At 40.1% G+C, this 12,357-nt stretch overlaps 1 protein-coding gene across 5 annotated transcripts in view; it reads right to left on the reverse strand.

Annotated features, from left to right (window-relative positions):
* Nucleotides 1-8,607: 8,607 nt before the first annotated feature.
* The window catches only part of LOC131245857 (serine/threonine protein phosphatase 2A regulatory subunit B''beta-like), a 57,555-nt gene continuing 53,805 nt past the window's right edge, over nt 8,608-12,357 (reverse strand). For all 5 annotated transcript variants that reach the window (XM_058245588.1, XM_058245590.1, XM_058245589.1 and 2 more), the window contains 4 exons: nt 10,155-10,311; nt 9,932-10,057; nt 9,662-9,813; nt 8,608-9,203 (listed from right to left, as the gene is read on the reverse strand). In XM_058245588.1, coding sequence (XP_058101571.1) covers nt 9,673-9,813; nt 9,932-10,057; nt 10,155-10,311 — 424 coding nt within the window. In that variant the 3' untranslated portion in view covers nt 8,608-9,203; nt 9,662-9,672. The remainder of the gene's footprint in view (nt 9,204-9,661; nt 9,814-9,931; nt 10,058-10,154; nt 10,312-12,357) is intronic.

Consider the following 12,357-nt stretch of genomic DNA (forward strand, 5'->3'; position numbering starts at 1 on the left):
GGATATACTACATACATTCAATGTGATTTTCATGTTTCCTCTGCTGATTTCCTAGTTTGCCTCGCTGATTTTCTAGTTTGCCCCGCTGATTTTCTAATTTACCCTGCTGATTTCCTAGTTTGTCCCGTTGATTTTCTAGTTTGCCTCGCTGATTTTCTAGTTTCCCCTGCTCAATTTCATGATTCTCTACTTCAGTCTATCTTCATTACTTCTTCTAGTGGATGCTGCCTATGTGTTGTTGTGGTGGGCCTTCCCTTAGAGGTGTTGTCGCTAAGGTTGGTTTAGGGTCTTGGATGTGAGATCATAGCAGCAGACTATGGTCTATTGTCAGAAGTTGGGAGGGCTGGATGGGAAGGTGTGGCAGCTGGTTGGTTTGTATAAATGGAATATTGTATGTAAGGAGAGTGGTCGCTTCGACCCGTGGGATTTTAAGAAGGTCGAAGAGTGGAGGAGTCGGATTTGCCTCCGTGTTGTTGGTGAGTGAGGTGGTGTCTTCTTGGTAGTGTTTATGCCCATTGAGGGGCAACTTGGCACGTTTTAAGATCCATGGGATTGCTGATACATATCCTTTTAAACGTAGACCTATGTTTGCCTCGTTCAACTTCATGTTTGCCTCGCTCAATTTCATGTTTGCCCCGCTGAATTTCCAATTTGACCGCGAACTGATTGAAATTGACCATGAACTGAATGAAATGGATTTTCGACCATCAACCCGATGGAATCTTAGAAAATAACAAGGTTGGTTGGTTAAATTAGTTTCTCCTACCCCAAAATCATTTGTGGTACTTTAAGTATATCATTCTAGTTTAGGAGATATGCTTGTAAAATAAATAGACAAAGAAATGAATTAAAAGATAGAAAAATATTTCTGGGAGAACTTTTTCTCCCTTACATTTTTCTCTAATACATAATTATATAAATATGTATATATAAGTATATAAAAATATTTTTTTATCTTTTAATTCATTTCTTTGTCTATGTATTCAACAAGCATATCTCCTAAATTAGAATGATTTTTATTTTTTATTTTACACACCCCCACACACTCACACTAGTGGAATTTCACCACATATGGATACTCAAACGCTTGATCGAGTGTTGAAACTCTTAAGAGTCTACCACCCGAGCAAGAGTAAGGATCTAAACTAGAATGATTTGCTTAACGTACCATATATGATTTTCATGCAAATATGAAAATGAGTAGGGCAAACATGAAATTCAACGGGGCAAACACGAAAATGAGAGGGCAAGCATGAAAATTAGCGGGGCAAACATGAAAAAGAGCGGGCCAAACATGAAAATGAGCGAGGCAAGCATGAAAAAGAGCGGGGTAAACATGAAAAAGAGCGGGGTAAACTAGAAAATCAGTGGGGGAAATATGAAAAGCAGCGGGGTAAACTAGAAAAACAGTGGGGCAAACTGAAATATGAGCGGGGCAAACTAGAAAATCAGCGGAGGAAACATGAAAATCAGCGGGGGAAACATGAAAAGCAGCGGGGCAAACTAGAAAATCAGCGGGGGAAACATGAAAAGCAGCGGGGCAAACTAGAAAATCAGAAGAGGAAACATGAAAAGCAGCAGGGCAAATTGAAATATGAGTGGGGCAAACTAGAAAAACAGCAGGGCAAACTAGAAAATCAGCGGGGGAATCATAAAAAGCAGCGGGGCAAACTAGAAAAACAGCGGGGCAAACTGAAATATGAGCGGGGCAAACTAGAAAATCAGCAGGAGAAATATGAAAATTAGCAGGGAAAACATGAACAGCAGCGGGGCAAACTAGAAAATCGGGGGGACAAAAAAAAAAAAGAGGCAAACTAGAAAAGCTTTCAATGAGAATGGTTAAACTCATGATTTGTAGGCAATTTACTTAGCCCAAATAAGCAATAAAGGAGGAAACATACAGAAGCTGGGGAATTCACATGAAACAAGGGGCAAATCGAAAATCAGCGTCCCTTTTTCTATATTTAGAATGGTTTATAACCGTCCATCCATTTTTTCATCTAATTTTAGCGGTTTAGCCCCAAATTGAAGCATATCAAAAGATCAAGTGGATCATACCACGGAAACGTGGGGATAATGATTGTCCACCATTGAAATACCATAGTGGGCCCAATAATGATATTTGTTTGTTATCAAACCTATTTATTTCATTTCATAAGATCATACAGACATGGATTAATAGAAAACACAATTATAAGCTTGATCCAAAACTTCTGTGGCCCCTAAGAAATGATCAACATTAGAAGTTCAATTCAAAATTTCATTTGGTGTGGTCCGTTTCAACATTGGATACGTTTAGATTTATTGGCTCAAGCCATGAAATTATCTATTAAGTTTGCCCTGTTCTTGTTCCATTTCTAGTTTGCCTCGCCGATTTTCTAGTTTGCCACGATTTTTTAATTTCCGCGATTTTAACATAATAAATATTTAAATTTCCTTCGATTTCTAGTTTGCCCTGCTCATTTCATGTTTGCCCTCTTGATTTCCTAGTTTGCTCAATTTCTAGTTTTTTCCGCTCAATTTCATGTTTGCCTCGATTAATTACTTGCCCTCTTGATTTTCTAGTTTGCCCTGATTTTCTAGTTTCCCTGCTCGATTTCATGTTTCCCCCATATTTTAGTTTGCCCCATTGCTTTTCATGTTTCCTCTGCTGATTTTCCACTGTTTGCTTTGCCGATTTTCTAGTTTGCCGCTTATATGAATTAGTCAAGCATTCTAGTTTGCCCATTGTTTTGTTTTGTCCCACTAATTTTCTAGTTTGCCCCGCTGCTTTTCATGTTTCTCCTGTTAATTTTCATGTTTCCCCCGCTGATTTTCTAGTTTGCTCTGCTCATATTTCAGTTTGCCCTACTGTTTTTCTAGTTTGCCCCGCTGCTTTTCATGTTTTCCCCGTTGATTTTCTAGTTTGCCCCGCTGCTTTTCATGTTTCTCTCGCTGATTTTCATGTTTCCCCCGCTGATTTTCTAGTTTGCCCCGCTACTTTTCATGTTTTCCCCGCTGTTTTTCTAGTTTGCCCCGCTGCTTTTCATGTTTCCCTCGCTGATTTTCTAGTTTGCCTCGCTGCTTTTCAAGTTTCCCCCGCTGATTTTCGTATTTCCCCCGCTGATTTTCTAGTTTGCACCGTTGCTTTTCATGTTTCCCCCGCTGATTTCTTAGTTTGTGGTATGAGACAAAAAATGAGGTATATCCATTCGTTTTTCCATCTAATTTTAGTGGTTTAGCCCCAAATTGAAGCATATCAAAAGATCAAGTGGATCATATCACGGAAAACAGTGGGCATAATGATTTCCACCATTGAAACCATAGTGGGCCCAACAATGGGCATAATGATTTCCACCATTTACATGCTTGCCCCGCAAATTTTAATGCTTGCCCCGCTAGTTTAGGATTCTTACTCTTACTCGGGTGGTAGACTCTTAGGAGTTTCAACACTCGGTCAAGCGTTCGAGTATCCATACGTGGTGAAATTTCACTAGTGTGAGTGCATGGGGGTGTGTGTGCACGTGTAAAAAAAAAGAAAAAAAAAACATTCTAATTTAAGAGATATACATGCTTAATAAATAGACAACGAAATGAATTAAAAGATAGAAAAATATTTTTATATACTTATATATACATATTTACATAATTATGTATTAGAGAAAAATGTAGGGGAGAAAAAATTCTCTCTGTTAATTTTTTTTTTTTAAAAACCAGACAGCCACGGCACTGCCACCAAACCGCGTGTGTGCCTTCTTTTTTTTTTTTTTTTTTTGCTAGGTTGCTTTCGTGGGTCCCATCATAATGTCTGTGTTATATCCAAACCGTCCATCTATTTGGTGAGCTCATATTAAGGCTTGAGAAAAAAAATAAGATAGATATAACTATCAAGTGGACCACACTGTAAAAGTCAGTGGGGAATTGAACGTCTACCATGAAACCCTTTCAAGGGTTAATGAAGGGTTAATGAAGTTTTGGATCATTATGAAATTTATTTTTCCTCTTCATCCAGGCCTTTGTGACCCTATGAATGAACTTAGACGGGGAGGATTTCTCACAAACATCACAGTGGGCCCCAACTTAGATGGGGGAGGATTTCTAATGGTTGACGCTTATTTAACATTGTTTCCTGTAACGTGGTACACATAAGGTTTGGATATACCTCATTTTTTGTCTCATGCCATAAAATGATCCGGAAAAATATATGGACAGCATGGATGAAAAGCATAAATCATGGTGGGGCCCACAGACCACGACGATCCGCCATTGGCGGTTGCAGGCGGAGTAGCCGATCCGTTTCTGTGAAAAGGAGGGGTTTTTTCGTCCTGGAATTTGTCGTCCGTACGAGGAGGTCTAAGTGAGTATGTTACGTTTGTATTGTTTCAAGAATATCAAATGGATAAAAGGTGGTGTCAACAGTCGTAAATTTCTCTATCAATAAGTCCACTTGCAAATGTACTCCTCTCCGTGTAAGTTTTCTACACCCTATTATAGCTAATAAGCTTGTACGTCTACCAAAAATAATCAAGTTCTGGCCCACCTGATGATCAGATCGGCCTAATTTTTTTAGAATTGCATCTTCGCAGTAGGGATAGCCGGACGGGGTATCTGACACGTGTCTCGTTTTCCGTGGATCAGTCCGATTGATTGCGTGATAAGTGAACTCTGTGGGGCCCAACGTGATGTGTCTTATCCACGCCGTCCATATGTTTCTCTATCTCATTTTAGAGCATGATACGAAAATTGAAGCATATCCAAAGCTCAAGTGAACCACACCACAGAAAGGTTTCAACGGTGGACATCATTATCCCCACTTTTTTCTGTGGTGTGGTGCTCTTGAGCTTTGGATACACTTCAATTTTGGGTTATACCTTAAAATGAGTTGATAAAACGGATGAACAGAGTGGATAAGACACATACATAACAGCGGATCCCACAGAGTTTACTCAGTGTGCTATAGGGTACTGAGTTAGTACGCACTCCGCGTCCCACAGATAAGAACAGCCTAGAAAGCTCATGCCTCAGGCAGGAACGAACACACGGCCTCCTATAGGCTCATCTCAAAGCAGGATGGGCTACAGACGGCCCGGCTCGAAAATCGATTGGGCCACAGATGGCCGAGTCCAAACCTGGGTTGGGGTCATTAATCAGAGCAGGCTGCCTGTGATGTACGGATGACAGTCGAACAGTCCCACCATGAAGTTGTGATGCCCCTTCCCCTCAACCAGGTATATCCATAGGTAAGGGCACCATCGGAGAAAATGTGGAATGGAGCTCAAAATGGTTGGACCACCTAATTACTGTATCTGTATCATCCTCATTTTTGGGGTTTCCTTATCTTCCTGGTGGGTGGCGGGGGGTCCATGAGCCATTCAGACCTTTTGTATGGTCGGTTGTCCTTTGCAGTGTGGCCCACCGGATGATTGGATCAGTTTGAGGCATCCCACCTAATAATTAGATCTGCCTGATGGACAGGTTGGTTGGCATACACACGTGATGGTGGGCCCCAAACAGCTCAACTCACGAAATTGTATCAAGTCAAGATTCGTCGTCTTAGGATTCCATGGTTTTAGAAATTAGGAGCCCGAGCCTGGAACGCACCTCCACAGAGCTGTTTGGATGACACCTAAAAAAAAAAAATGTTCATTTCATATTATTTAATGGTAATTATGTATTAGAGAAGTTATTTTATATAAGTTGGTGGTTATGTTTTTAATCCCTACAAAAACAATGATCTATAATAAATAATAATTATTTAAATAATATGAGATGAACTGTTTTTATTCTCGTTTAAAATGGCAAGTGTGTATCTTCCATAAAATCCTCATCCATGTTCTCCATGCATCTAAGACAGACAGGCATGCAATGTCCCTATAGAAGGGGATTGTGGTGGGGCATCAATATTTCCATTACACTTGAATTAAAAAAATAATAATAATTTTTTTTTTGAAAAAAAACTCTTCTCATTTTAGTAGTTAACAGTAATTATGTATTAGAATTTAGAAATTTTTCTGTATGGATCAAAAGAGGTAAGAGTTCCCACTCCATAGATGTGCAGCCCATGGATGGCTTTATCCATTCCTGGAATATTCAACTCTTAACTTCACGTTGTTTTGGCATACAAATACAAACCACATGCAATGGATGAACTAAAAATTTGATGGCTAGGATCTTCTAGTTCTGCAAAATTTAGTTGAATGGTCCATCTGTGATAGGGGCAGTCAGATCAATGGTTTGGATAGATCACACATGGCCCAAATCTACAAACTAAGTTCCGAATAGAACTGCCGTGTTCGTTTCCAATACGGCTTCGGATTAAAATACATATTTTATAACGGATTATTTACAATTTTACATATACCATATGATCTCTAGTATATAATTATTCATTAGAGAACTCAAAGAAGATGAAATCTTTCTTCTTCTTATTCTTCTTATTCTTTTTATTCTTTTTAAAGTGGCATCCAAACAGGGCCTAAACATTTTTATATTCCTTTCAACAAAAAAAAAATAATCAATAGATACTACTTAGCAGCTAAGTTTGGTTTTATCCGGCTGGATGATCCAAATGTCTCAATTGCCCTCAAGTGGATGGCTAAAATGAAAAATAGCAATCAAAAGTCCCAACGAAATTAGCGTGATCCCACCAATCAGATTACAGCTGTACCGTTAAAAATAAGGTCTACAATCAGAATAGCATGATAGATTCCACGTGTACAGCTCACCCGCATGCATGACCATTACGGAGCATGAGGACATCTGCTAGTCAAGTACATCACCCTCTCGCTCGCTGACTGCACTCTATACAGGTGAGCCACCTCAGTTCTGCCATCCTAAACGCTAATCTATTGGATCTTGGACCTTGAATACCTCAAGATTGGACAGCCCGATCACCTTCCTCCCCAATGACGGACCCACCATGGATGTAGCCTGATTTACAGACAGTTCGATATCCCAAAAGCACGCTAGAAGTCTTCCACCGTCATTTTTTAATCTCGATTGTTATTCTTTCAAAATCGCGTAATCCAATAAAGATGCTCGTAGAGGATCATGGTTCAGCAATCCAAGCCCTTGGTCTGCTATATATCCAGCCACGGATGCACCGTATGGCCCCAAAATCTCTCACAGTGAATAACTTTTGTCACGGTTGAAAGTGGACCGTGTGGGCCACGTTGAATGCTTAGGACCATACAGTTAGTAGGTTGAGAATCTAATAATGGCAGAGTCATACAAACTTGGACGGAAAATGAGAACTTGTCCCTTTCCCCTTTACACAAGGGACATGTAAGATCATCATCCTCATCCTCTAAGCCTTAATACGATTTCATGGCATCTTGGCCAGCCTGATCGCCCTCCCTCGTCTCCACGCCATGCTCCCTTAAGAAAGGGCTTTTGCCTAAACGTAGTTGAGGACTCGAAATTGGATATCAGTCAGGTCGTGGGAGGGTAGAAGACAAGGAACTTGGCTACATGAATCCTGCTCAGCCAATCTACCCTATGAAGGGCTAGAACCTCATAAGACTAGATCATCCAGTAATTTTCTTACTACCACCACATCCTCTTTGTATCTCTTGCCCTTTCGGGTCTTTCCTTTACCCTTTTAGAGGCTTCTACTAGTACCAGCTCAGTCCTAACGAGAGCCATAATTGGTCATTGGAAAGATACGATGAATATTCAGATCATTTCTGGTCATTTGTGCACGAAGCTATCTGCGCATAGTGCTTTGTGACCCTTCAGGAGCCCTAAACCCTTCATCCAGCCACATTTGGTGCTGTAGCAACCATGGACAAACCACCACTGATCTGAACCCCACATCAAAAAGTTTGGTGTACAAGTTGAAGATGAGAGAACAGGAAAAACCGTAGACTTTCAAAATTGCCCCTCTGATTACAAATTCTGGCAGAGATTAGTCCACCCGTCCTTCAGAATTCCTTTCGAATCACACCTGTACATCCGATGATGAAAAAAGCAGTGCAGATTCCTTTCCCTTGTCATCTCATTTCTATGAATTTCAAAGTCCATAGATGTTTTATAACCGGTCGTGCTGCAAGTTCTAATAGGGGTGTATTAAACCACCCCCACCCCCCCAAAAAAAAAAAAAAACCAAATGCTCATGAGAGATTACTCTGTAAAACTCCAGATGGGAAAAAAAATGCCCGACAACAATTAGTAAAGGTTCTGGAAAGACAGAAATAAAGAGGGAGAAAAGAATAAGCGAACATTTCTGCAAAGTTTGACAAGATTTGTATTGGTTTGAATACATATATAGGAACGTTGCACTAACTTCAGTGAGATGCTGAAGTAATTCCAGTCTCTCTCTCTCTCTCTTTCTTTTTTCTTTTTTTTTTCTTTTTTTTTTGTCTTGCACAATTTTTTTGGCTAAAGACTCACTGCTTTCCAGTTGGGGAACAGCTGATGCAACGCCCAACATCACCAGTAGTTGAAAAAAATTAAAGAAAATAAAAGAAGCTATCATGACAATGGATGAATCCATAATCAACTCAGCAACATTATGCTAATGGGGCACCCATATCAGAAGGCCCAGCCTATCTTTGGCACAGTGACGCCAGATATCACCAAAATTTAGACACCGTTTCTCAGAAAACAAGAGACATGCTGCTATTAAAGAACAAAAAATGAACCACATCTGATTGAAATGCGTTCTCCTATCCCCAATAAAATCCAATTAACAGAATAAGATGTAACTGTGTAGCCAAACCAGCAGATAAGACAAACATACCACCCCAGGCTGGAAAAGCATGAGCCTGTAAAAAGTTAAATGACAAATACACCTGCCTGTACTTCCACAAATTGCCATCGAGGACAAGAGAAAGAAGAGAGAGAAAGCAACCAAACATGGAGCTGATTTTCATAAAGGGAAAAAAATTGGCTAATATTCTCGGACTACATTACCTGGTTCGAGCGGATGATTTAGCACAGGTCAGCCTACTTCCTGAGGGACATCCACCATTTTTTTGAAGATGAATTTTCACTTCGGAAACCCAGAACGCTGCTTAAATTCATTTGCACAAAAAAGGCCAGGAGCTTGCATCTCTGTAAAAATAGACCACCCCAGCTGGATTTTGCATGCAAAGCTCGAGATCTTGTTGTGAATGAGGTTCCCTGTTGCTTCAAAGTCTGTCCATTAAGTGTTTAGCCACGTTGAATGCCGCTGCTTTCAATGCCTAGCCTTGAGTAAGCATCCAAAGCTTTCTTCTACGCACCTGAAAGCAAAACCCCATTAAATGAAAAACAGAAATGAAGGAGAATCCAATATGCAATTCATTTGGATAAGACAGAAAAAAGGGTACATTACCCAACCCATGAAATGGAATTATAATTTTTTTTGTTGGAAAAGGAATTATAATTTGGAATCAGCTAAGAGTTCTTTCTTTTTCCATGGGTAATGGACTCACTTCGTAGAAGAAAACAGCTGATATTTTCTTCCCTTTCGATGTGAAATCTGAGATGCAACTTAAATGTCATAAATTGTATGTGTGTGTGTGTGTGTATTCCCATTTCCCTTCATTACTCGAGTGATTCTTAAAAAATGGTGATGTGAAAACCAACACTCTTAAAACTTAAGGATCTGCATAAATAGTCCCAAATGCAACAACAGAGCACGACAATAAAGCACTGGCCAGCAAAGCCCGAGACAAAATAACAGGAGCCAAAAGTTTACCCGGATTGGAATCAGAAGGGAGCCTCAAGCGATTCATCCCAAACTTCTGCACTTCCATTGGAAGCATCTTCACCATCTTCTTCCATCGAAAGTCTAATATATTCTCTGTGAGCAAATCGGTCCCACTCTGTCAAAGTAGGATCTTCCCTCTCCTGATTGGACCATTGAAAGCATAAATTAGGCCAGCAGTAACACTTCTCTAATACATGCATCTTCCAGGTTAGCTACTAAGAGTGAAGGCATGTGGAAAATGCAAAATGTTGCAGTTACCTGGCGAATAAGAAATGGATCACGAGTTTCAAAGGCCACGAACTTATTCAAATTAAAAAGGATATTGAAAACATTTCCTGAAAGTTTGCAGCTTTTAAAGTCACGTAGAGTTAAATGGCTCTCTCTCTGCAAGCAAACTTAAAATGTCATGGGTGGTTCAGTCATCTCTGGCTAGAATGGAAGAAATAATTATCAGAAAGTTAGTGAGTAGAAATATGATGACCTCTGGTCCAATCATGTCCACCATCTGGCATAGAATGTCCTCAAAGAGCACAGGTTCCTGGGCCATGCACTCCATGCGATGCAACTGCTCCTCATAAAAGAACTGCATTTCATTGGGTGTGAGTACGCCGTTTCCATCTAAATCTATGCACTTGAACCTGAAAGATCAAATTCAGTGACATAAATACCATACACATCCTATATTACCGTGAACAAAATCAGATTTTTGGAGTTTCAGATAGAAGCATGATGGTAGTGAACTAAAGTTGTATCCAACGGGTGCAGCATACACAATCCCATCCTCCAACAAAATCCACAGGGGAATCATGAAAAACAGGAAGTCAATGGGAGAGGTCTGACCTTAATTTCAGACAGTTTCCAGGCAATTTGCAGCAACATCGATGCTTAAATATAATGATTTCGTTTCTTTGAAACTAGAAACAGCATGACCCTCTTCAAATGAGTCACCAGCACAACCTTGGCCTGACAAAAGAGGTGCACATCATTCCCAAACTGGAGATAAGAAACATTCAACCTCCCTCTGACAACATTAAAACGGCTTATTGATGGTGCCTTGTTAATCATTCAGCTTAAGGCTTTGGCAATCATTATGAATAGGAAAGGGAATGAAGCTCACTCTGGCAAATGCCTCTAGATCCAAGGAAAGAATGGGCCCATTAATTTGAATAGAATATTGAGTAGGGGGAACACTTGACCAACTACCCTCTCCACCAAACCCCAAATCCCATCTTTTGCGTCAGAAACTGAAGAAAGTTCACAGTTATGTGGTTATGAGCTTTCTCCATATTTAGCTTGCAAATTATACCGACTTACCCTCCATCTCGACTCGAAGCACCTACACATAATAAGAGCTCCATTAACAATCTGTCTTCCAGGAAGAAAAGCCCATGTGATCTGAAAATGACCCCACCCTCATCAATCTCGCTGCTAAATTTTTTGCCAAAATTTTGTATGGCCCCTAATTATGCTAGGTCTAAACTTCCTCAATGCATCCGTTCCTTTCTCAGGGATGAGGGTAATAAAAGAAGCCCCCAACACTTTGGATAAACCCCCTCTGCTATGGAATTCGGATACAAATGCCATCAAGTCCCCTTTCACCACCTCTTAAAAAACTTGAAAGCAAGCCAACTAGGGCAAGAGCTTTATCACCACAGGGTTCGGCTTATTTAACTCCCTCTTCCTCAATGCGCTGCTCTAACTAATCTGCACCCTATTCTATTTATTTTTTTAGAGATAAAAAGAATTTCAATTAACAACCCACAAAGTGGGAAAAGAATACAACAAAGAAAGCGTTAAACCATGTAGAAAACATCACCAAGAGAAACACCCGAGCTCACCTAGAAATCAGCCCTTTAATTATATTATAAGAGCCTCAACCCCCAGATTATCATACCGAAAGCAACGACCATTTCTAGCCCCCCAAATAGCCCAAGAAAACTGATGGGGACATCAGAGGACCCATTCGGGTGTATCAGAGACGGAGACGGCCAGCCACATCAACGCAACTTTCTTTGTAGATGAGAGACGAGTTCCAGATGGGGGCCGCCGAGCCATTTTGAAGACCCCACATGCATTGGACGTGCATCAGGAAGACCCCACCTTGGGATAATGCATGTGGGCTGCTTGGGAGATCATTTTAGTCATAAGATTTCTATTTCGTGTCGATCCGACCGTTGAATCTTGTCGATCAGGCCATCGGGCCACTGAATCTTTTAGATCTGGGCCCCTTGGATTCTGATCTTGCTTTCTTTATGTTTTTTTGTTATTTTTAGGAGTTATTTGATGGTTGATATTGATAATATATGTTTTACTTTTCTTATTTTGGATAATGGGCCACTTTACTTAAGTGACATAGTTGTAATTATGCTGGATTTAATTTCGAATTTTTAATTATAAAAGCACAAGGGGGGTGGAGTTCCAACCCTAGTAGTGGTGTTATTAAGAAGAAAAAGAAGAAGAGTGGAGCTCTATTGTGTGAAGGAATTTTCTTATTTATTTTCTAGGGTTTTTTTATATTTAAAAAAACCCTCCCTTCCAATTAAATTATGGAAGGGTAGAAGCTTGCTTGGTGGTGGATTCCAAGGTACATCCTTCCTCTTCCTCATCTTTGAAAGGTATTCCTCTTCTTACATCCTTCCTCTCTCTTCTTTGAAAGGTATTCTTCTTCTTCTTCTCTTGTCTTC

This window comes from Magnolia sinica, chromosome 5 (assembly GCF_029962835.1).
Source record: "Magnolia sinica isolate HGM2019 chromosome 5, MsV1, whole genome shotgun sequence".
Classification (NCBI taxonomy): domain Eukaryota; kingdom Viridiplantae; phylum Streptophyta; class Magnoliopsida; order Magnoliales; family Magnoliaceae; genus Magnolia; species Magnolia sinica.